Consider the following 24,909-nt stretch of genomic DNA (forward strand, 5'->3'; position numbering starts at 1 on the left):
AGAGAATGGAAAGAAGAATTTGGTGATTGACTGTGTCGAATGCAGCAGATAGATCTAGTAAAATGAGGACGGAAGAGAGGGATGAGGCCCTAGCAGTGTGTAGGGCCTCAGTAACGGAAAGGAGAGCAGTTTCGGTGGAGTGGGCAGATCGGAAACCGGATTGGAGGGGATCAAGTAGGTTGTTTTGTGATAAGTGGAGGGAAAGTTGATCGGAGACTGCTCTTTCAAGGGTTTTGGAAATGAATGATAAGAGGGAGATAGGACGGTAATTATTAATGTCAGTGGGGTCAAGAGAGGGTTTTTTGAGCAGGGGCTTCACTCTAGCGGTATAAGTTAGCAGGTATCTGAATATTAGGGGTCGACCGATTATCGGTTTGGCCGATTATTATGGCCGATATTCAACATTTTGCCGATTATCTGTATCGGCATTTTCATTGGCTGTTTGCCGATATAATAATTAAATAAAAAAATGCGCTAATTTGCAGCTGCTGCGGCTGGAAGGAGCCTCTCCTACAGTACTGTAGTTCCCTCTGTGTGATCTGGAGCAATGTCCCTCCCACAGCGCTATCTGATTGGTTACACATCGAGCAATAGCCTATCAGAGAGCTGCTCAGAGATGAAATCTGACACCTCAGTGCTCCAGCCTGCACAGAGGCAGGCCGTGGCCGTCTGAGCTGTGCTGCCTCTGTGGAGCGGACAGCGGACTTGACTAGTTGGCTGTTGCGACTGTGTGACAGTCACAGTGTTAAGGTAAAGCTGCAGATATTGCCATGCTGAAGTTGTACTAAAGTTAATAGCTATACATAATAATTACCTACGCTGACATTTCAAAAACACCACGATCTTATGAGCGATTCGTATGAAGCGCAGCCTCGCACAGTGCAAAGTGTGTGGAGATAGGTCTGTCTATAAGTGAGAGAGATGATTGTTGCAGTGATAACGATAAGATAACAGAGATTATTTGTGTACTGATAGCATATATCTTTGAGTAATGTTGGTGCCTGCTGTGCAAGTGCAACTCAAACTTATCACCGTCCACCGCTGTTGAAGAGGGCAAAATAGCCTAGTAACCTCACAAAGCAGTGTATGGGGCACTAGTTTTTAATTCCATAGTAGCGTGCGTGTCCACGGTGTAGCGTCGCTCTTTTTGAATCAAATGGCCATGGTTGTCAGTAGCGAAGCTGTTTTATTGATCCAGTCGCGCTGCGTGTCCGAAAAATACATTGGCAGGCAGGCATGTCTGGGCAAGCTGCAGCGGACTTTTTTTCTGCTCTCTCTGACTCTCTCTCTGCTTGGAACAAGGAACCGAATAAACTAGGACGAGACATTTCGTCAGCGGACTCTAGAATGAAACAAGGAACCGAATAAACGAGGATGAGACATTACATCAGCGGATGCACGGATGAACGTGTTTGTTTCAGTATTCTCCTTTGAGAGCCTGGGGGTGAGGTTAGTGTCAGGTGTAAGCGGAGGGAAACCCTCTATTATTTTGTTACTGTAGTGAGTCGGTGTTAGTTTGTTAAAAGTACAAGTCCACAGCTTTATCTTGATAATGTGCCCAAGTCTCCACTAGATTGAACAAACACACACACACACACACACACACACACACACACACACACATACACTTTGATTCATATCAATATTAATAGAGTGAATATTTTCAAATAATATTGTAGTTGGATAAACTGAAGAAAATGAATTTCAACAACGGGTCGTGTTATTCTAAATTTTGACACCAAGATTTAAATTTTTACTGCAAACATATATCGGTTCCAAAATATCGGTTATCGGTGTCTTTCATTGCCGATAATCGATATCGGCCCTGAAAAACCCATATCGGTCGATCCCTACTGAATATGCGGCTATGGTTTCAACAATCTTTGTGCCAGTAGAGGCTGTATTAGGCCTGGGCGATATGGCAATTTTTTTTATCACGATATGTTTTCTTATATCGATCGATGTCGATATTTATCACGATATAAATTTATCAATAATACTAATTGCACATAAAAAGCACATGAAGAATTTTAGGGGCACAATTAAAATTCAATGCAGAGCGATATAGAATGTATTCGATACGACTCTATTAATCTCTGACCGGTTACAATTAAGTTGAATTCAATTCAAAGTATTCTCATGAGAGAGGCTCAATGCAGCTCATTGGCTATTCTTGTCATTAAATGATAACCCTTTATTTAGTCATCTGTTTGTCCATACTATTCACTTATGGCTTTTTAATGTAACTTGATCCATTTGCATTTTCAGCTCATTATAATTGTTCTATGCTTGTTACTTGTTTTCCCTTATACCACTGGTCTTTGGTGTGCTTATTCTGTTGTGTGTATTGCATTATGTTGTTTTAATGCAATGAACGTCTTGGTCCAAGGCTAGGTGTTGATTATGCAGCTATAGTTAGCTGCTGTTGGTTTGATAAAGGAAGCAAAGACTGTTTAAACCATAGATGTGTAATGTTATTCAGATAGCTGCTATAGATGGTCTAACAGATAGCATAACGTTAGCAAGATTGTCAAGTATGAAGATATTAACGTTAGCGCATAAGCTAACGTTAGCGTTAGCTAACGCGATGTAGATGCTAATTTGATACCATTCATGACAGCCAGCTACCGCTACCCATAACCAGAACTACTGTCTGCTGCAGCTTTATCTCCCGTGTACAAATCCACGGCCTGACATATTTTAATTCCATCTGTTTATGTTACTCTTGTTTTGCCGGGCCAGGCTCTAACTGGTTAGTAAGAGCCACTCAGCCAGAGCGGACTGCGAGGCTCTGAGCAGAGAAATGGAGTCTTCCGCAAACCCGTGCATCACATGGTTTATTTTCCATTGATGCCATTGGTTCCAGTCAGTGTTGCCTTCAAATACCCCCAAAAAACGACACGTTATTCACAATAAGCATTGCTGTGCTAAGCTGCGGTCATGTTTCTCAGGGGTTTTGAACGCAACACTGAAAATATTTTATCGAAATTACAGCTCATAAATTTATCATCGTTATCCTTTTTTTTCGTGAAAATTTTCAACATCGTTTTATCGCCCAGCCCTAGGTTGTATCATGTAATATCAACAGAGAACTGAGACACGAGCTGAGGAGGTAATCAGGCTTTACTCGGAAGTGAAAGGAGAACACACAGGTGCCACGGCCAATACAGAACGGCCCACAACAACACAGGATAAACATAGTACCGCTAAACATAGTACCGCTGGTCGGTACTGGTGCAACTCCCTTTTATCTTCAAACAATGAAACAGAGACACCAATAAGCACACAGAACACAACACAACGGAATCAACAGGGAATTAGATCAGATGAAAACCAAAGCAAGGCCAATATCTAACAATGTCCATTTCCACAACCGAGCAGCCAGCATGCATGTCACAATAAGCAAACAAGAAATAATAACCCTCCAACCCAGTAATAGTGCCGAGTTATTCAAATCAAACTAAAGACAGGGGACTAAAAGTCAAACACATACTGTAGTCCTTGAAGCATGAAGGTGGCCGGGAGCACGACGATCGACGAGGGCCCCCAGAGACTGACGGCACAGGCCCAGCCAGAACAGGTGGGAAGCGCTGATCGGCATCCATACAGCCAGCGGGCTGTCCCGCCCCGGACAGGATGACAGAGCCGGCAGGCGAGCAGGGCATCACGGCGAGTGGGCTGCCAGCGACGAAAGGAGCAGAGATTGCAGTGGGTATAGCAGGGGGCACAGGCGGCAGACACGGACGTGGCAGAAAATCGTCATCCCCTGAGTCATCAGACGAACATGGCGCCGAAGAACACAGAACCTTGAAGCAGTCAGGCAGCCTCACGCGATATGATGCACCACGAAGTTGAGATCCTGTAAACTTCCTGATATTGCAGAAGGGGGTTTCCACCGAGACTACCAGGTATCGGTCACGTGGACTTGTTCCTGTCCGAGTGGAGGTAGACCAGATCACCAACATCAACTGCAGGGTCAGGATGCCTCCCTGCAAGAGGGGCCTTGGAGCGTTCGTTAGACGGATGATTGGTGAGACGCTGCTGTGTTGAGTGGCCACCAAGTCACAGTCGGCGAGGGACACCTGGGTATTAGAAAACTGGTCCCGCTGGGTCCACATTTCTCGAGAAGACAGACCACGCGAGCGGATGTGTGAGTTCAATGCAGCCGTGGCAACCGCCAGGGCCAGAGGAGTGACAGCACCACCTACTGGGTCGAGGCGCAAGAGCTCGCCCGTCAGCTCCTGGGTAGCCTTCTCCACAACAGGGTTCTTGTTGGGGTTCCCAGCTGACAATGGTGGCTCAGTTGTAATAATGAGTTTTGAACAATACAACGAAAGCATCTTGTCCCAGCTCAGAGACCAAGATTGCTACACTCCTTTACCCCATAACCCAGCCAGTACACATAAAGCCATCATCGATCAGGTTATAGAGACATCATTCTCCAGAGGCTGGATTACAGGGAAGGAAAAATAATTCTTATCTATTCAATGTCCAATCTGTCCCGTGTTCCACGGCCTCCCCAAGATCCATAAAACACTCTATAACCCGCCACTCAGACCCATAGTGGCTAGTATAGGCTGCCTCACTGAACCTCTGTCACAATACCTGGACTTCTTAAAGAAATTTGTCATAAACCTCCCTTCTTTTTTAGGGGATACCACTGATGTATTGAATCTATTAAATTAATTCAATACAGACAAAGAATTCCTACTGGTAACCTGTGATGTACAAAGCCTATACACCTGCATCCCTCATGATGCTGGCCTAGAAGCCATGTCTTACTATCTGGACAAACGCCCTACAGAAACACTACCACCAAATTAACTACTGTTAACCCTCACAGAAATAGTCCTGTCACATAATTACTTCCAATATGCAGGTTCCTATTTTCTACAGAAAATAGGTGTCAGTATGGGCAGTGCCTTTGCGCCCTCATATGCCTGCCTAACCATGGGCTTTTGGGAAGAGAAACACATTAATAATCCAGCCAATAATCAGTTCCTTCCCCATATTCTTCTTTGGAAAAGATACATCGATGATGTCTTTTTTGTCTGGACCGGTACCACCTCAGAACTCAACGACTTCAGTGATTACATCAACTCCACCACACAATAGCTCTGTTTTACTATGGAACATTCCAGTGAGAAAATCAATTTCCTTGATCTCACCATCTATAATAACGGACATGGAGGCCTATCCAGTACCATCTACCGCAAACCACTCAGTAGGAACACCCTGTTGAGAGCAGATAGCCATCACCCGAAACAATTAATCAAAAACATCCCGGTGGGTCAATTCCTCCGATTGAAACGAATTTGCAGCACGGAGGATGAATTAATTGTTAAGGCTGGGGAGATGAAGCAGCGCTTCTCAGACAGAGGGTATGGCGAGACTGACATCGTGGCAGCCTATGAAAGAGCTGTGCGCACCCCGAGAACCCGCCTCCTCAACAAAACTGTCGGTATTACACCCGCACAGCCACGCCTCTGCTTTGCCACTGAGTTCTCTCCCATCAGCGGAGCCATAAAACAGATCATGGTGAAACACTGGCACGTTCTTCAGTCGGATCCAATCATGAAGTCTCTCTGTACTGATCCCCCCCGAATCGCCTTCAGGCGAGCCCGATCACTGAGAGACAGGTTAGTGCACAGCACCATGACTCCACCCCCCTCTACTCTCAGCTGGCTACCACCCCCTCCCTCGGGTTTCTACAGATGTGGCCACTGTACTCATTGCTCAAACTCCTCCGACACAAAACATTTCCTTCACCCCTGGACTGGTAAAAAATATCCAATCAAGTCCTTCATAAACTGTAGTACCACACATGTGATCTACATGTTGAAATGTTTGTGTGGGAGTGTCTATATAGGACAAACCAAACGTGCATTAAAACGTGCCTCTAAATGTAAATCTAAATGTACTGATATTTGTATTGTGTTCCTATGTTTATGCATTGATCCTTTATCCCCTCCCTTTCCCCCCTCCCTCCCTCCCACCCCACCCCCACCCCCCTTCCTAAGTGCTGTCACAGGATTGGCTTATTAATTGACCACCCCCCATCCCGTCTAACCAATTGCAAACTGCCTTGTGTATTGGGGAGGTATATTTAAACTGCTGTCATTCTGTCATTCCTGTTTGACCCTGATGAAGACGCGTTGCGTTGAAACGTTGGTGCACTTAGCCTATTAAAAGAAACCTTCTCACCAGTGACCCGTGTGCTCCAGATTCTTCCTTTACTGTGATATCCTCCTGTACTGAGAAGCACCGACCTCCCTCTGTGGGGGAGCTGAAGCGCAAGAGATTCCCTCCTTTCTTGTTGGGGTTCTTAGCATGCCCCAGCTCCAACATGACCCTGTGCTGTCGCAGGAATCCATCGTTGACCAGGGCCTTGAAGCCAGGGGCGGGGTCGGTGCGGATGACCGCCAAGGGATATGCCATGATATGCCATGGGGCATATCTGAATACAGAGCTGTATCAAAGCATCCCGCAATTTCTTATGATGCTCATCTGACAGCAGCAGGGTGGATGTGAACAATGTCACCGTCTCCCGGAGGACAGGTATGACCTGACGGGAATGCTTGAGGACATCAGCTGCGAAGGACAGGCCCACAGCATCAGGTGGGGAAGAAGTGGACTGCTCCACCCTGGCACTCGGTGAGCGGCGTAGGGCAAACCGTTAGAGACACGCTCCACTGCCCCATCCAAATCAAGGTCGTACAGGTACTGCTTGATGACTGTCTTGAGCTGGTGGCACGTAGGATGAGCCAGCTGGATGTGGAGTGCAGTCAACAGGCCATCCACAACCTGCCGAGGGACGATGATGCACTCACGGGATGGAGTGAAGGGCTCATCCTGCTTGACGACGAGCAATCCATCAGCCGCGACAGTAGCCACATTCAGGTACCTCTTGACATCCTTAAAGGATGGCTTTACCGTGGTGAATATGAAGATTAATTAAATGTAACGCACCTATGGAGTTGGAATCCGTTGAAATTTTTTGAATCGGTTGTTCATAGTGTAACCCCCATAAATTTAACATAGTCAAATTCATTTGTAGGGTTAATATTCCTTTTCTCAAAATAATCACATTCCTGTTCTTAGAATAATCACATGCAGTTTTCAACATCTTCCCGCAGAGGGTGCTAGGTCCCTGCAGGAAGATTGCATTCAGCTGACGAAAGGAGAAAAACGTAGAGTAAGAAAAAACGGAAGCAGAAAGAATAGCAGCAGCGTTTGCCATGCAAGCCTGATGCAAGATAGCAGTAAGAAGAAGAAATAAAAAGTTGTTTTAACAGCTAAAGGTTTTCTTGAAGAGTTTTGGGGACCAAGGTACCGTGTTTTTGCACCTTGTGGTTCACACTGGACCTTGCGGAGGACGAGGATTTGATTTGTTTTGATGATATTTCTCCGGTGAGTGTATTAGCTTGTCTGTGCTAGCTGCAACCAAACGTATCACATGTTGCTTTTCATTGCCAGAGATATAAAAAACCAATCGGAGGAAACATGTTGCATGATGTAATATGAACCCAACACTGTTAAAAAGTACTGTGTGTAAAATATTTAAATGAAGGTTAACTGCTTCAGAGAAAAACGTTTGTATGGTGGCATTTTAGTTTATTCTTTAATTGTCATTGACAACGTCTGTGTTCTGTTGTTGTGAACACAAGTAATGAGTGATTTAGAACTAAGAGATTTCATTACTGAAACTATCTGCATATTGTAAGAAAATTGACATTAATTGTAATTTAAACTGTATGGTATGCAGGTTGGTTTTTTGTATGGTCGATTCTGAGAGAGAGGACGACTGATAATCTCCAGCGTGCAGGAGGCACAACAGCATCCCCAGCTGCTACTGGTGGAGTCGAGGAGCTGCTCCATGGATGTGGACCACCGCTGCTTCTCCACTTGGATACAGATAAGCTTAGAGAGATATAGGGGGCCCCTAATCGAACTAAAACTACGTAGTTGACTGAAAAAACTTATGGACTGTACCGACTAAACTAAATCTCAAGACTAAGGAACGTTGATCGGAAGAAGGAAAAGCAAGGACAAAGGAAATCGCGCTTAAGTTAAATATAGCACTACCCGGGTAGTAACAGGAACTTAAGGGTGGACACTTTAAGTTATTTTTATTTTCTGTTATACAGTATCTGAAGAGCTCTAAGAAAAGAAAGATTGTTTTATTTTATTTTCTGGAATAAATGTATTTTTATCTGTGTACCGTAAATTCCGGACTATAAGCCGCGGCTTTTTCCCCGTTTTTTGGCCCTGCGGCTTATATAACGGTGCGGCTTATCTATGGATTTTTTCAGAAAAAAAAAAAAAAAAATACAAATAAAATCTCTTTTTTAGCACTCTTTCTAACTATAAATCCACTTCTGTTTTAATTTCCTCTCTTGCCCTCTTTTCACCACACCGCGGACACTGTGTGCACTGTAAAAATAAACAAAGGTGGTGTTGTGTTATGTTGTTTTGTTGAAATGTTACAGTAATACGGTAAATGGGAGCTTCCTCAAACAGCCATCTCTTTCCCGACAATCCCCTCTGTGCGTGACCCCTTACATATGGTAATTACGGTAAGCAAACGGCCACTCGGCCAACAACTCCCTCCCCCGACTACCAGGAGAAAATCACAAACTTCGGCGAATTCACACAAAGGAAGATCAAGGAATATTCCATCGAACCGGAGCAGATCATAAATATGGATGAAGTGCCTTTGACGTTCGACCTGCCACTCACTCGGACTGTTAACAAGAAAGGTGAATCGTCGATCACATTGAGAACCACTGGGCACGAGAGAACGAATTTCACTTGTGTTCTGGCCTGCTCTGCATCTGGAGTAAAGCTGCCGCCAATGGTGATTTTTAAGCGGATTACGATGCCGAAAGAGAAAATTCCCAGTGGGATATGCCTCAGAGTCAACAAGAAAGGGTGGATGATGGAAAGTGTCATGAAGGAGTGGCTGGCTGAGTGCTACGTCAAGCGCCCTGGAGGATTCTTTCACCAAAAAAAAGCTTTGCTCGTTCTCGACAGCATGAGGGCTCATATAACAGATTCCGTGAAAGCAGCCATCAAGACCACAAACTCCATTCGGGTTCCGAAAGGCTGGACTGCTGCGTGATGATGACGCCGGCACAGCTGGGCGCCTTCAGAGGCTGTTCGATTCCGACACCGACAGTGACGAAGAGGAGTTCCTTGGTTTTGAAAGTGACAACGAAGGAGAGAGGAGAGTGGTTGACGAAGCCACCCTGAACCTGTTCGTTTCCGACACTGAAGTTGAGGACTTTGCTGGTTTCAGTACGGAGGAAGAAGAGGAAGACGAGGATTAGTGACTTGACTTTGACTCTGACTCTGTTTTTGACGCTGCACCTTCACCTAAAAGATGAAGACAAGGATTACGGTACCTGGTTTGATTGTTGACAGCACCTTTTGTTGAAATGTTAATAAATGGGAGCTTCCCCAAACAGCCATCTCTTTCCCGACATTCCTCTCTGTGCACGAACCCTTACATATGGTAATTAAACATCAAAACACCCGCGGCTTATAGTCCGGTGCGGCTTATATATGTAAAAAAAACTGTCAATTTTGCTGCTGCGGCTTATATACCGGTGCACCTTATAGTCCGGAATTTACGGTAATCAAAAAAGTATTTGAGTCTTACTTACCATTCTCCTTATGGGCCCTAGACTTGAGTTACTGATATAACTATTTGATTGGGTTAACTTATCAAGTGGTTACATCATTTTGTGGCGAGCCAGCCAGGAGAAAGTTAAGTAAGACTCAAACATAGCTCATACAGTAATTCACTGGTAAATTGTTTGTTTGAGGTTTACAAAAGAACGTAAATATGACTACCATTACTGATCTTGAACAAGAGTTTGGGGTAGATTCGGAGAGGTCAGTCGTAGCTTTGGGCATTAGTGACGCTGATACAGATGAGGAAATCACAAAGGCTCTGATGAGATATGGGATAGTGGCTACGATAATCAGACTAAAATCAGAGAGAGTTATTATTGAATTTGATTCTGAAGAGGCAGTTACAGGCCTTAAGCCACAGTTTCCCTGTGAAGTAGCCCCGACTAAAGACCCCGACGCGAAGTAGTGCTTAGTTAGCTTTGACAACATGATCCCTTCAACTAGCAAGCCCCTTTCCCCAATACCATCCCACCATAGTGGAGCAACCTCAGAAAAAGAAGATTCTGAGGAGAGTGAGTCAGATAGTGTGGCATCCACCAAAACACAAATACCCTCACCCCCTAAGAATAAATCTGTGACAGCTCGTGCCAAACCCCAGTCAACCTCTAAATCATCTGATAAGGGGGCAAAGCCCAAAATACGAGCTGTGCCAGTCAATCCAGCCACATTAGATAAGGATGTACTCAACCCCCAAGATGTTCAACGCATAATAGTAGAGCATGTTATCAAAAATCAAGCATCTTCTGCCCCAAGCCTAGGCTCCAAGCGGCTGAGGTCCTTCTCAGGTAGAGTGCCCAAACCACCAGGCGAAGTCGACTTTGAGACCTGGTGCCTACATGCTGAGCTCATGTTCCAGGACGGCCTGCCAATTGACATGCAAAGAAGGATGATATTGGAAAGTTTGCTTTCTCCTGCTTTGGACATTGTAAAGCAACTTGGCTCTTATTCACATCCCCAAGTATATGTCAGACTTCTTCAGTCAGCGTATGGACTTGTTGATGATGGAGAGGAAATCTTTGCCAAGTTTCTCAGCACGCACCAGGATGCAGGCGAAAAAGCATCTGAATATCTTCAGAGACTACAAGCACTTCTCAGCACTGCAGTCAGACGAGGCGGATTACACAAAGCTGACACCGACCGACAGCTATTCAAACAGTTCACTCGCGGCTGCTGGGATCAAACCCTGCTACTGACTCTTCAACAAAAGCTTAAGACTGAGACTCCACCTGACTTCTCTGAACTTCTTCTCGAGCTGCGAACAGAAGAGGAAAGGAGAGCAGTGAAGATGGATAGAATGCAACGTCATTTTGGGAGCTCCAAAGTGAAACCCTCCTTGCACTTTCAGTCTGTTGCAGAAGCCACTCCCAAAATTGACCCCAACACAGAACTGCTACAGAAATATGTAACGGAGACAGAAAGCCTCAGAAAACAAGTGGCTGATCTAAAAGTACAGCTTACAGAAAAAAAGAGCTCAGAGGAGAGGGAAACATGACCAACATATTCCCACAGTTCTAGAGGCACAGCCAGCTGAAATGCAAATGCATCTGCAGACACCAAGGCCAGAACCAAAACCGTGGTTCTGTTTTAAATGTGGAGAAAATGGCCACATTGCAAGACAATGCGAAAATGTCCCAAACAAAGACCTGGTTGACAAGAAATACAAAGAGCTGAAAGTCAAACAGCAAGAGTGGAAAGCAAAGTACGGGCAAGCTTTAAACTGGACCGGGTTTCAGTAGAGGGACAGACTGAGGCCCAACCAGAACAAAGTCCCCAACCAGCACAAAATTCTACACAGAATCAGACACAAAAAGGTAAAAATATGAGTCAGTCTATAACTGAATTGTCAGAAAAGGCTCTTTTGAATGCACTAGTCAGATCAAAACACACTGCCACTCTGACTGTTGATGGAGTTCAATGCACTTGTCTCCTTGACTCAGGCTCTCAGGTGACAACTGTGTCAGAGTCTTTCCACAAGCTCCACCTGTCCTCACGGTCAATCCAACCATTGCACAACCTTCTGGATATAGAGGGGGCAGGTGGTCAAGCTGTGCCTTATCTGGGATACACAGAGTTAAGCATCTTCTTCCCAGAAGAAATTGCAGGGAAACCCGAAGAAATAAGCACTCTAGCACTTATCGTACCTGATTGTAGAACAAACCAAGAAGTTCCTGTGCTGGTTGGAACAAATGTTTTGGATGTAGTTTATGAAAGCTATGCAGCCTGTAAAGAGTCCAATGTTAACAACAAACAAATACATTGTGCTAATGCTCCTCTGATCAACAGAATGTACCGCAGACATGAAACAGACAGTGGGAAGGTTGGAAAAATAAAGCTGATGAGTAAGAAGTGTGTGGCCATACCAGCAGGTGAAAAAGCTGTTTTGACAGGATACGCCAGAAATGTCTGCATTTCCCCAGGCGCACCTCTGATAGTCTCACGTTTACCATCCGCTGAGAGTCAAGGCATTGATGCAGATAAAGCCCCTCAAACTGCCACAACAACTGCTGTGTGCAGTAACATCAGCTCAGCTGATTCAGCCTGACAGCAGGGGGAATGTAAGAGAGGGGAGAGGACAGAGATGAGGAGAGAACAGAGAAGGAGAGGTGGGAGGGTGCAGGGGAGGGAGAGCAGGGGGAATGTGAGAGGGAGGAGGTGGGGAGAAAATGGGAAATGTGGAGGAGGAGGGAACAGAGAAGGAGAGGTGGGAGGGTGCAGGGGAGGGAGAGGGTGCAGGGGAGGGAGAGCCAGGGTAGAGGTAGGGTCTAGGGTGGAGGGAGGGAGTAGGATACGGGCGCGGATTAGGGCGAGGGTGGGGAGAAAATGGGAAATGTGGAGGAGGAGACACATCTAATGCTAACCAGAAAGTTAGTAACCAACTAGTTACTGCACTAGCAACAGTTGTTTGTTAATGTTATGTTGCGTTACAGATGGGGTAGGTGCTTATAGCTCATTCAATAACGTTAGCGTTGACGCTAGTGAAACTCCACTAGACTTTTTCTCTCTAGTGACATGTGGTCGTGGAAAAAGCGTCAACCCCCCGCGCTGTCGGGGTGAAAAATACACCGAAAATAATAACGTTAACGTTACTGCAGCAAACGTTTGAGCGTGTGTGTGTTAGCAAGTTTTACCTGTCCGTGTCCAATAAAAGACAACTCCGCATCGCGCATGTTTTCAAAGTTCCTCCACCTTTGCAGTAATAAATTAACTCCAATTCTCACAATAACAAACTTCTTCAGTCCAATGGTGTCATGGATAATTTAACGTTAGGAACTAACGCTGTCTGAGAGGCAGATCGGCAACAGTGTTTTGTTTAGCGTTACATGGAGTGGCTTTGCAGGGTCGCGTTCAGCGGGCCGAAAACATAGCACAACGTAGCAAAACATTTATCAGCGAACATAGTGGTGCATTGAAACAGGCAAGGAAACATGACGTTCAACCTGGAAACCGTAGCAATACATTTTCAGGCTTATTGTGGCTTGAACACAACCCAGGAGAATCATTTGGACGTCCGGTCGGAATTTTTCAAAATAAAAGCTTTCATTCAAACTCAATACAATACACATTGAAAATATACAAAGGGGCTTTAATTTTGGTATTTTTCACATTTCATATCTGGCTCCAATAGACGGAAATCCGTCGTAGCGACGGAGAACTTTAATCCCTGTGATGCTCATATATTCAGCCATTTCTTCATGCGTTCTTAACTGCTATGAACACCACGCTGAGCTAAAGGTACATGAATCTGAATCAGATTTGCTTTGATCTCTAACCGGCAGGATGGCAGGTGACCAAAACTCTGTCCAATAAAAGAGCTACTGGTTAGTCATGTGACTTGTTTTTACAAGACTGTCTCACCTCTCTGTCCATGGAGGTGCTGATGAGCAGCTGTCTGCCATCCTGCAGGCAGGCCGAGCTGGTGTTGAAGACGATCCTGCTGTGGTTTTGCCCGTCTGATGAGCCCAACACACTCCACTTCTGCTTCCCCGTCCTGGTCAGGTCCCACATCACCAGCTCACCACTTGACACAGAGAGACAGGGACATAGAAACACAGAGAGACAGGGACATATACAGGGACACAGAGAGACAGGGACATAGACAGACAGGGCCACAGAAAGATTGGGACACAGAGAGAGGGGCACAGAGATACAGGGACATAGACAGACAGGGACACAGAGACAAGGGCACAGAGACAGGGACGCAGAGAGACAGGGACACAAGAACAGCAGCATCAGTAGTAGATCTGACTAAATCCTATCTATGCTGTTTAGTCTTGTCTCTTCTCTATGTACCTGGACTGTCCAATTTTACTGCTTGGAAGTTCATGCTGTCCATGTAACATTCCCGTACAGTTATCATACAATGTGAATGAAGATCTCTTTTCTCTTTATTTGTAGTTCTTAAATAAAGACCATGGTGTAAGGGGAATGGCTTTCTTTGAAACCAACATCAAGGTAGTTTGAATCAAAATTACCAGAATTACTACAACTACTACTACTAATGTTTTATTTGTATAGCACTTTCAGATACTCAGACACTTTAGATGAAATAATATTAGCATAAATAAAAACTGTGTACAAAAGTGAGTATAAAAAAACTATACTATGAACCAACTATGTAAAACTATATAAAAACAAACAAAAAACAAGGGATATGTCAATCAAATAAGGCAACAATTACATGACACAAACTGTAGCCGTTGTGATAGGGTTCAGGTTTGAGTTAAAATAAAAGGAAATTAATGTGATAATTGCAAAAAATAAAAAGGGGGAGGGGGAGGGAAAACGGGTACCACCTTTACACATCATACACACCTTCCCCTCCCAGAGCAAGTGAGCTGTTTTGGCTAGGATAAATCTACAATGTGGTTAAGAAAAACACCAATGACTGGCTGTTGAGTTAACTGTTTTGGCTAGGATAAATCTAAAACATGGTTAAGGAAAAAAGCCAATGACTGGCTGTTAACTGTTTCTAAGGCATGGTTAAGAAAAACAATGACTGGCTGTTGAGTTAACTGTTTTGGCTAGGATAAATCTAAGACATGGTTAAGAAAAAGAATGACTGGCTGTTGAGTTAACTGTTTTGGCTAGGATAAATCTAAGACATGGTTAAGAAAAACACCAATGACTAGCTGTTGAGCGGCCATCATGTTTTACCAAACAGCGTCCCGTGTTGTGACTCAAAGGGACATGTGCGTGCGTACCTGAAGCAGCTGGACACCAGCTGTGTGGGCCTCCCCACGGGCCAGTGCACACTGAGCCACAGCCTGTCTTTGACCCCGGGGTCGACGCCCGAGCCTCGCTTCTTCAGATAGGGCAGCTTCAGCGTCATGACACCTGCAAGCAGAGCGAAAATGAGAGGATGTAGACGACCTGGTACATGGGTTCGACCCAGGCGCGGATTGCACCATCGGGAGCGGCGGGCCGTTTCCCGGTGGCCTGGCCAATTTGTTGTTGTTGTTGTTGTTGCCCGCAGCGCAGTCAGGCCATTCACTGAATAGCAGGCCTGGCAGGCCAGTATGTATAAGTGTTCCTAGTTGCGCAGATAGCAGGCAGGCAAGCTGCCCTAACCCTAACCCTAACTCAGGCAGCCAGGAATGAGTTAACTTGTCAGTCAGAAGCTGCTGAGACCCCAGCACAGGTGGGCGGGGCTTGCTGTATAACAGTGCCAAAATGGAGAAGAAAAGAGGTGCAGAGAGGTGGAAAGAGGGGAGCCTATGTTGTGTCTTGGCCTAAACTACAATATCAGTGGTAGACAATTGTCTATTGCCTCTAGAATATTCGAGATAAATTAAATTAATAACACTAATTTGTATGTATTTATTCATTCATATTAGGCTATATAAAAAATGTCAAACAGTAGTGGCTAAACTGAAAGTATGGGTTGGATTGCTTTTGGAGTTTTCTTCACAAAAGTGGAGAGGGAGGCAGAAGCAGCACTAGCACTGCATCAGGTGCTCCTGCCTCCTGCAGAGGTGGAGGTGGTGTTGAACTAATCAGAATCAGGAAGCTTCAGATAGGCTATAATTTTAGAGCATGAAGTGAAACATGTAGGCCATGCTTATTGCTTTCACATTAAAGTGCTTTATGAGATTATCAGTAGGACTGCACAATACAGTTTAAAGTGGAGATGAAGCAGTTTGATTTGATTATTTTTGTATTTGCATTTCAAGGAAAAAAGCTTTTGCACACCTAGGCTCGACAGGTGCGTCGGAGAAGGGCAAAACCCGACAGTACCAGAATAAACTCCCGCACACTGTCTCCACATGCAATAAAAAGTTTCATCTTTTTTAAACTTCAAACTTTTTATTGCATGTGGAGACAGTGTGTGGGAGTTTATTCTGGTACTGTATTTGCATTTCACCTCAGACAAGACAAGACAGGACACTGCACTCTTCCTTAAATTAAGTTTGCTATGAAGCTTTTGTAGAGAGGCATGTTTTTGTTTTTACGTCTTCAGATTATACTTGCTAGGCAATGTTGAATTATATTAGTGAACAAATAGGTAACATGTAATATCACATATAATTAGCATTATATTCACTAAATCTTGCTTCAAACAGCCAAAATGTGTGTGTCCGCGTGTGTTGGCCTGGCCTGGGTGGAGTCAAACTCCCGGCCTGAAAGATGGTCCCAGTCCACCACTGGTTCGACCGATCATATACAGTAACTGGCCGATGTTTGGCTTTTATTGAGTATTGGCTAGTCAGTATTGTATGCCGCCGGGAAGCTGGAGGTTCCTCCCTGAACAGAGCTGCATAAAAACTGGAAAACCTGTAAAAATTATTTCATTTGCATTTTGCACATTTTCTTTGCCTTTTTATTTGAGCGTTCAGAATAGACAGAGACGGGAGAGACTGGGAAAGAGAGACAGAGACGGGATGACATATGACATTCCATTTCATAATTTAAAGCTACACTACAAGATTGTATGTAAAAATACAGCATTTGTATTAGCCTGGATCACAGTGTGCAGCTGAGATGCTGTAGGTCACTCTCTTTGCCCAAAATTAAATTGTGGTTTCAGGTGTGGACATTTTCGGCCGACAGCGAATGACGTAATGCTGCCAATTGGAGCTGCCAAGGTGCAAAGTCATGTCCCTGCCTTAAAAATGTAATTTGTCTGTCCCACAATGGTCTAAATGCCATTTCAGAGGCTTTCCCATCTTGACAAGAACACAAGAGCACAACCCTGCTGTTCGAACCCTCCAGGCCTTCAAAATCTCGTGCTGCTCAAACCCTCCAGGTCTTCAAAACCCTGTGCTACTCGAACCCTCCACCGTGCTGCTCGAACCCTCGAGGTCCTCAAAACCCCGTGCTGCTCGAGCCCTCCAGGCTGTTCGAACCCTCCAGGTCTTCAAAACCCTGTGCTGCTTGAACCCTCCAGGCCTTCAAAACCCTGTGCTCCTTGAACCCTCCACCATGCTGCTCGAACCCTCCAGGCTGTTCGAACCCTCCAGGCCTTCAAAACCCTTTACTGCTCGAATCCTCCAGGCCTTCAAAACCCCATGCGGCTTGAACCCTCCACCGTGCTGCTCGAACCCTCCAGGCTGTTCGAACCCTCCAGGCCTTCAAAACCCTTTACTGCTCGAACCCTCCACCATGCTGCTCGAATCCTCCAGGCCTTCAAAACCCCATGCTGCTTGAACCCTCCACCGTGCTGCTCGAACCCTCCAGGCTGTTTGAACCCTCCAGGCCTTCGAAACCCTGTGCTGCTCGAACCCTCCAGGTGACGGTCGGCTGAATCTCACCTTTGCCCTTCGCCGTGCTCCATATCCTCACTGTCTGGTCTTTGCTCCCGGATGCAAGATAGCAGCCCTTCTCCTCTCCCTCTGTCACGCAGTTGGTTGCTGAAGAATAAAAAATAAAATTACATATCTTGACATGACCATTAAGTATGACATTTTAAATCATTAAAGACCCCCCTGAAGTTTTCACAATCGTCTGCTGAAAATGGAAAATTTCTCTGAGCTCACTGAAAAGGTGGTTTTTCAACAAGCATGCTTTGTGACATCATGAATACTGGAGCCAATCCCTGTCCAGTATTCAGCAATTGTTTGTATGCTGTAATTGGCTAGTCATGTTCTAGATAACCCTGATTGGTTACTTTGGATTTTTAATGAGGCATTTTAAGGATTTTAACAAGACTAGACAATTTAACTTTTTTTGTGGGGAAAAATATCAGACACAAATTTGTTGTTATTTTATATACATCTTAAAACATGACTTTAGGGGGGTCTTTAATTACAATTCTTGATATGGCATTCATCATCATCAATTTATTGTCACACAAGGTCCAATAAAAAACACAATACATATAAAACAGGTAAACAACACAATAAGAACACTAGCAACTCAACAAAACTACAATAAGGCACTGTACCAATTTTTCCAGATGGAAGACAGGTATCTAGTGTCACTGAGATTAAGCTGAGACAGCAACATAATGAGCATATTCTGAGACACATTCAGATGACAGATAAACTTATACATCAGGTTTCTCAACAGGGCATGAAAGGTGCTCACTCCTGCATCACAAGACATTTCATTGGCACTGCAACACCTTGGCTTCCTAAGAAGGATCCTCAGGCAGTCATATTATAAGCAGGTGACAGATGTCCCGGCACACACGGTTTAAGAAAAATATCTTATTTATTGTGGGCAAGCAAGGTGATGAACGTTTCGCCTAGAAGGCTTTGTCAGCATGACAATATGACAATGGACAAACATTATATACAGGGGTAGACACTGATCACAGCCAATCACTCACAGGAGGGGACTAATGGAGAATGGAGATCAGCCGTGTTAGGTGGCAGGCCAATCATCTTTATAGACATGCATAGATTATCAGGCTTCAGTCTAAAGAAATTCATCAATATGAAAAAGAAATATAGTTTGTCTTTGTACAATACAAGTGGGCTATAATAGTCATTTATAAAAGAAAACAGTATGGAAATAACTCTTGGACAAATATAATGAATATAATGAATGATAGACTGAAAGGGGGGGTGTGGCTGAAAGCTGATCAGTACACAAAACACATGTAACAAATAACAGGGAATAAACCAAATAACCTCAAACCAATCAGAAGGGTGTTGAATATACTATATGAACGACATAATGAAAAGGACACAGCAATGCTATCAGTAGACGCACGACAAGCGTTTGATAGGATCGAATGGGATTATCTTTTTGAGTTACTTCCCAGATTTGGGCTAGGTGAGACCTTTCTCAAATGGATTTGACTACTATACACAAACCCAACCGCTGAAATCCTAACCAACAATAACATCTCAAAACCTTTTAGTCTGTGGAGGTCTACTCGGCAGGGGTGTCCTTTTTCCCCGTTGCTCTTCATACTAGCAATCGAGCCTCTAGCTATGGCCGTGAGAGCACATATAGGAATATCAGGTATTACAATTGGTGGGAGAGAACATTGCATATCTTTATATGCAGACGATATTATATTCTTTCTAACCAATCTAAAAACTAGTATACCTGACCTGATCACTCTGATTGACAATTTTGGGGCGTTCTCCGGATATAAAATTAACAATTCCAAATTAGTATTGATGTTTCTCAATAAAGAAGAAAGACATAATCCCATAATCAGTACTCCATTTGCAACAACCATGGAGGGATTTCGGTACTTGGGTATTAAAATCACCCCTGAACTCAAGGAGATAATCTCAGCGAACTATGATCCCCTGGTAGACAGTGTAACTGAAACATTGAGTCGCTGGTCCAGTTTACCTATATCTATGGTAGGGCGAATAAATCTAATAAAAATGACCATTTTACCAAAAAATTTATATTATTTTCAAACACTCCCATTGCCACTACCAAATGTGTTTTATGACAAACTTGACAAATTGTTTAGACAATTTATCTGGAATGAAAAGAGGGCTAGACTCCGCCTTAGACTTCTTTATCTGCCTTATGAGAGAGGAGGACTCCAGCTTCCCAACCTTAGATGGTATTATATGGCAGCCCAATTGACTTCAGCATCATATTACTTCTGTACAACGACACCCCCAGCGTGGGTAAGCATTGAGCAAGAGTCCATTCCAGATCTACCATTAAAGTTGTATATGTACTCCTCGGATGTTAAAACATTGAGGAAAAAAACAAAAAATCCTTTTCTTAAAAACAACATTTTGGTTTGGTATGCAGCACACAAACATATAGGTGACACGCCAGTACTATCACAATATACTCCTATTTGGGGCAATGAACAATTTAAACCTGGTAGAAGGGATGGAGGATTTAAGTTATGGAGTATGGAGGGTATTCAGAAAATTGAAGATCTGTATGTAAAAGATGTTTTGCTTTCTTTTGATCAATTACCGTAAATTCCGGACTATAAGCCGCACCTTTTTTCCCGTTTTTTGGGCTTTTTGGCCCCTGCGGCTTATATAACGGTGCGGCTTATCTATGGATTTTTCCAAAAAAAAAAAAAAAAAAAAAAAAAAAAATCTCTCTTTTTTAGCACTCTTTCTAACTATAAATCCACTTCAATCAGGAGAGGCCAGTTGGTAGGATTAGACAAACTTTATTTAGCAATCGGCATGCATGGCAAATGCTTTGGCGCTTGACTCCATTGGCCAGTGGCGCTGCTCTTGAGGCAGAGGAGGGCGCCTGCATAGGCTAGGAGATCCCCCCCCCGTGGGGGATCAGGAGTCAAGACTCGTTGGTGGCGGACTGGGGAGGTGGGTGGGGCAAAACAACGCTTCGGAGGCCGGCTTCAAGGGAGATGGGCTGCCGTGAGCTGCTGCTGCTATGATCGGCCAGAGAGAGAGAGGTGACGTAGAACCCTTGCTATATATATGAGGATTAACTGACGTCATGTTTGACGTCATAGCAGACGTCATACTAGGACTTTTGACTGACCACGTTATGCTAGAACTTGACTGTCATCAGGGGATGATCGGATTATGCGTGAGTGGCCTTCTGCTTGAACTATGGTCTGGAGACCTCACTTCAGTTTTAATTTCCTCTCTTGCCCTCTTTTCACCACACTGTATGACACTGTATGACACTGTGTGCACTGTAAAAAACAACACAGGTGGTGTTGTGTTATGTTGTTTTGTTGAAATGTTAATAAATGGGAGCTTCCTCAAACAGCCATCTCTTTCCCGACAATCCCCTCTGTGCATGAACCCTTACATATGGTAATTAAACATTAAAACACAATAAAAAAAAAAAAAAAACATTAAAACACCCGCGGCTTATAGTCCGGTGCGGCTTATATAAGAAAAAAATAGTCAACTTTGCAGGTGCGGCTTATACACCGGTGCGGCTTATAGTCCGGAATTTACGGTATGTCAGAAATACCAAATACCTAAAAAGCATTTGTTTAAATATTTACAGTTAAGAAGCTTCATGGCATCGAGATGTGAACAGATAACATGTATTCCACCCTTATCAACACTTGAAGCGATGACAATTGCGAATTTAGAAGGGAAAGGCCATGTTTCTAGGTATTACAACATGTTCGTTGAATATAGCACTGAATCATCACTAGATAAATTAAATGCTTGGAAAACAGACATACAAGAAGACATTGATGAGGAAGATTGGTGTGATGCTTGTTTAAAAGCACAAAAGCAAACAATAAACACACACAAATTACTTCAATATAAATGGTTAATGAGGCTGTACATAACTCCGGTCAAACTTCACCACATGTCTGCTAACATTCCTGATGTCTGTACTAAGTGTTTGGAAGAAAAAGGTACTTTAATTCATTGTCTATGGGGATGTTCAAAGATTCAAAACTTCTGGAAGAGTGTCATAAATTGTTTGTCAAAGATCTTTGATACTAAGGTTCCTCTTAATGTCAAACTCTGTGTGCTTGGTATCTATCCGGGAGACTTTGTGCAAACAACAAAACAAGCTAAACTACTGGACTTTGCCAAGCCAGAAGAGCTATTGCACTTTGCTGGAAAAATATGGATGCGCCATCACTAAAAATGTGGAAATGGGAACTTTCTGAATGTATTGGCCTGGAAAGACTAACGTACATTGCTAAGGGCAAAGGAAAAGATTTTGCTCAGCTCTGGGAGCCATACATGCGTTTCATGAGAGATGGAGGCGGAGGTCTTGCCTGAAAGTTTGTTTGGAAAAAAAAAAAAAAAAAAAAAAGTGTGAGCAATATGGAGGAAGTGTTTGATTTGTTTTATCGGTATTTAGTTTGAATTGTTGCAGGTTGATTGTGTGTGTGTGTGTGTGTGTGTGTGTGTATGTTGTAAAATGTCTGGTCTTTTAAGTTGTATTGTCAATGTATGTTGTGTATAAGGAAAAAATGACAATAAACATATTGGAAGAAAAAAAATAACCTCAAACCATCTGTGAAAAAAGGTGAAAAATCAATAATGAACAAGATAATAAAGAAGATAATAATTTTGATCAAAAGGAATTATATAAAGAAGGAATGATATAGAGAATGATATAAAGAAATCAAAAAACAAAAAACAGTAGGCTCATTATGTAATAGCGAATCTATAGAAAGCAGCCTAGCTGCAGTTCCTCATTTAGACCCCTAGGGCTCTCTGTTTGTAGATAATGAATCCAGGCTGCCTCTCTCTGTAATAGGACTCTGTCTCGATCACCACCTCTTTTGAGGGGCTGGACCACCTCGATACCCTGAAATTGTAAAGAACACACATTGTGATGAGCTGCTGTGAAGTTCAAGTTCAAGTTCAAGTTTATTCGTATGTCCCAGAAGGGCACTTTGATTCACATCAGACAGTAGTGGATAATTACAACATCATTACTAGTTTGAGATTAGTAATAACGGCACACTTCAGAATTGAGATACATTATTACTAGTTTTAAAGTAATAAAGGCGCACTTCAATATTATACAATACATAAACATTTGTTGCATTATGTACAGATTCCAAAGGACCATCTGCTGCCCTCAGCCGGGTCGCCACGTGCGCAGCGCCACCGTTGCATTAGCTCCTCAAACAACGCAAGTGGCTCGCTCTGATCAGCGCCAGATGGATGTATATCGGAGGAAGAGGGAGAGGGGGGGGGGGGGTGGGGTGGATGATGCAAGGGCTGAACAAGGCCGGGGGTTTGGGGGAGGGGGAGAGCTCAGTTGCAGACGAAAATATCAGGAGAGCTGCGTCCTTGGCAGTAGAGAGTCCAGATTAGGATGAAATGTTTTGGTTGCCTGGAATTCCTTTCCGTCACACAGACCAGGGTCACACAGACCAGAAAGTCAACAGCAGGTGTCAAGTCTCTGGTTCACCAACATTAGTTCATATTCTCCTTATTGCAGATCAAGTGGAATTTCTCTGATATATCCAGATATAATCAATTTTTCACAGTTCAAATTCACAGTTCAAATTCACTGACCGCCCATCTCAATTTTCATGACGTCACAGCCTAGGGTCAATCGCTGTTGTCTTCCCGTGTCCCGCGGCGAAAGCAAGCTGGGCAGAGGGTGGGGGTTCCCCGGACCCCAAAAAGTTTAGTTGATTTGCGTTGAGATACCAGCTTAGTAAATCCAATAAATCCATATTTGTCATTTCGAGTAGACGAATGCAAGTTTGCTCTGGGAGTTTTGCAGGCAGGGGCAAAGAAGGGAGATAAGGGAGAGCGAGAAAATAAAGCGACTGCCCTGTTCAAGTGCTGGATGCAAAGTGTCTAGCAACTGAGGATTTCTCATCATGGTTCCTAATTGTGCTCTTGTGTTCTGCTATCCTTATTCTCAGCTCCCTTTTCGTTTTGCCAATATACACAAGGCCACATGGACATTTAAGTAAATATACCACATATTTGGTTTTGCAAGAAATCCTATGTTTAATGGTGTATTTCTTGCCGGTATGTGGGTGTCCAAAAAAGTCATTTTTGATCATGGCATTACATTGTAGGCAATCGCGACATGGGAAGTTACCTCCTGGTAAACTATCAAGGAAGTAGTTCAAGACAAAGAGAAGTACAGAAGTGAAATTCTACGTCAGCTTTCCAACACCGACTTCTACATGTATATACCGTTGAGCGCTGACCCCACACTCAAGTTCTCTCGGGAGATCAGAGAAATGTTGACTCACGCCAAAGAAGACCAACTTATCACTAAAAGTGAATATGACTTTATGTCCGAGCAGCATCCTGTTCCACACGCTTCCTAAAATCCACAAGGCGATTGATCCTGTTCCAGGACGCCCAATCGTCTCCGGGAATCAATCTGTAACAGAACCCATATCGAAATTCATTGATTTTCACATTAAGGATACCGTTTTTCAACTCCCGTCTTTCCTCAAAGAGACCACTGATTTTTTAAACAAACTGTCTTCTATCAATGATCTCCAGACGAATGATCTTCTGTGCACTATGGACATTGTCAGCTTGTATACAAACATACCTGACACATTTGGTATAGACGCTTTGACACACTTCCTCAACCTGAGAGCAAATCCGACCCCGCCCACTGACTTGTTGATAGCCCTAACGAAGCTGGTACTCCATAAAAATTATTTCAAGTTTGAGAATTCTTTCTATTTACAATGTCAAGGTGTTAGTATGGGCAGTGCTTGTTCCCCAAATTTTGCAAATTTGTTTATGGGTAAATTCGAAGATGACTATGTTTACCATAACAATCCTTTCCTATCCTATGTGAAATGTTGGTTCAGATATATCAATGACATTTTTTTCATTTTTTCGGGTACCGTCCAGGATCTTGAGAATTTCAACACTTATCTGAACTCCAAGGTGTCCTCCATCAAATTTACTCTGAACCATAGCCTAGACTCTATTCCGTTTCTAGATGTACTAGTGCGCAAGTCCGACCACCTTGAAACAGGAGTCTATAGAAAAGAGACTGATGTGAACACCCTGCTCCACTTTAGCAGCTATCACCCTAACAGCTTGAAGAAAGGCCTTCCTTACAGTCAACTCCTACGAGCCAAGAGAATTTGCAGTGACCAACAGTCTTTTAATGCACAAGCAACGGAGCTACACAGTAGGTTCAAGGACAGAGGCTATAATGACAGCGCCCTGACAGCGAGCCTACTGAAAGTAAACAACCTAGATCGCCAGAGCTTTCTCTCGTATAAACCTGCCCCTAAAAAAGACACCAGAACTGTTCTCGCGACCACTTTCTCCCCCCTATCCAACGAGATCAAGAATGTTGTCAAACAACATTGGCATATACTAGCAACTGACCCGACTATTGGGCACACAGTTAAAGAGCTTCCCATATTTGCCA

At 43.7% G+C, this 24,909-nt stretch overlaps 1 protein-coding gene across 1 annotated transcript in view; it reads right to left on the reverse strand.

The window, feature by feature from the left end:
• gemin5 (gem (nuclear organelle) associated protein 5) overlaps nt 1-24,909 on the reverse strand; it is a 127,742-nt gene that overhangs the window by 52,975 nt on the left and 49,858 nt on the right. Inside the window, exons 5-7 of the mRNA XM_083646813.1 lie at nt 17,445-17,543; nt 14,898-15,030; nt 13,552-13,714 (exon numbers count right to left, since the gene is read on the reverse strand). Coding sequence (XP_083502939.1) covers nt 13,552-13,714; nt 14,898-15,030; nt 17,445-17,543 — 395 coding nt within the window. The remainder of the gene's footprint in view (nt 1-13,551; nt 13,715-14,897; nt 15,031-17,444; nt 17,544-24,909) is intronic.

Source organism: Poromitra crassiceps (assembly GCF_964638095.1).
Source record: "Poromitra crassiceps genome assembly, chromosome: 1".
Classification (NCBI taxonomy): Eukaryota; Metazoa; Chordata; class Actinopteri; order Beryciformes; family Melamphaidae; genus Poromitra; species Poromitra crassiceps.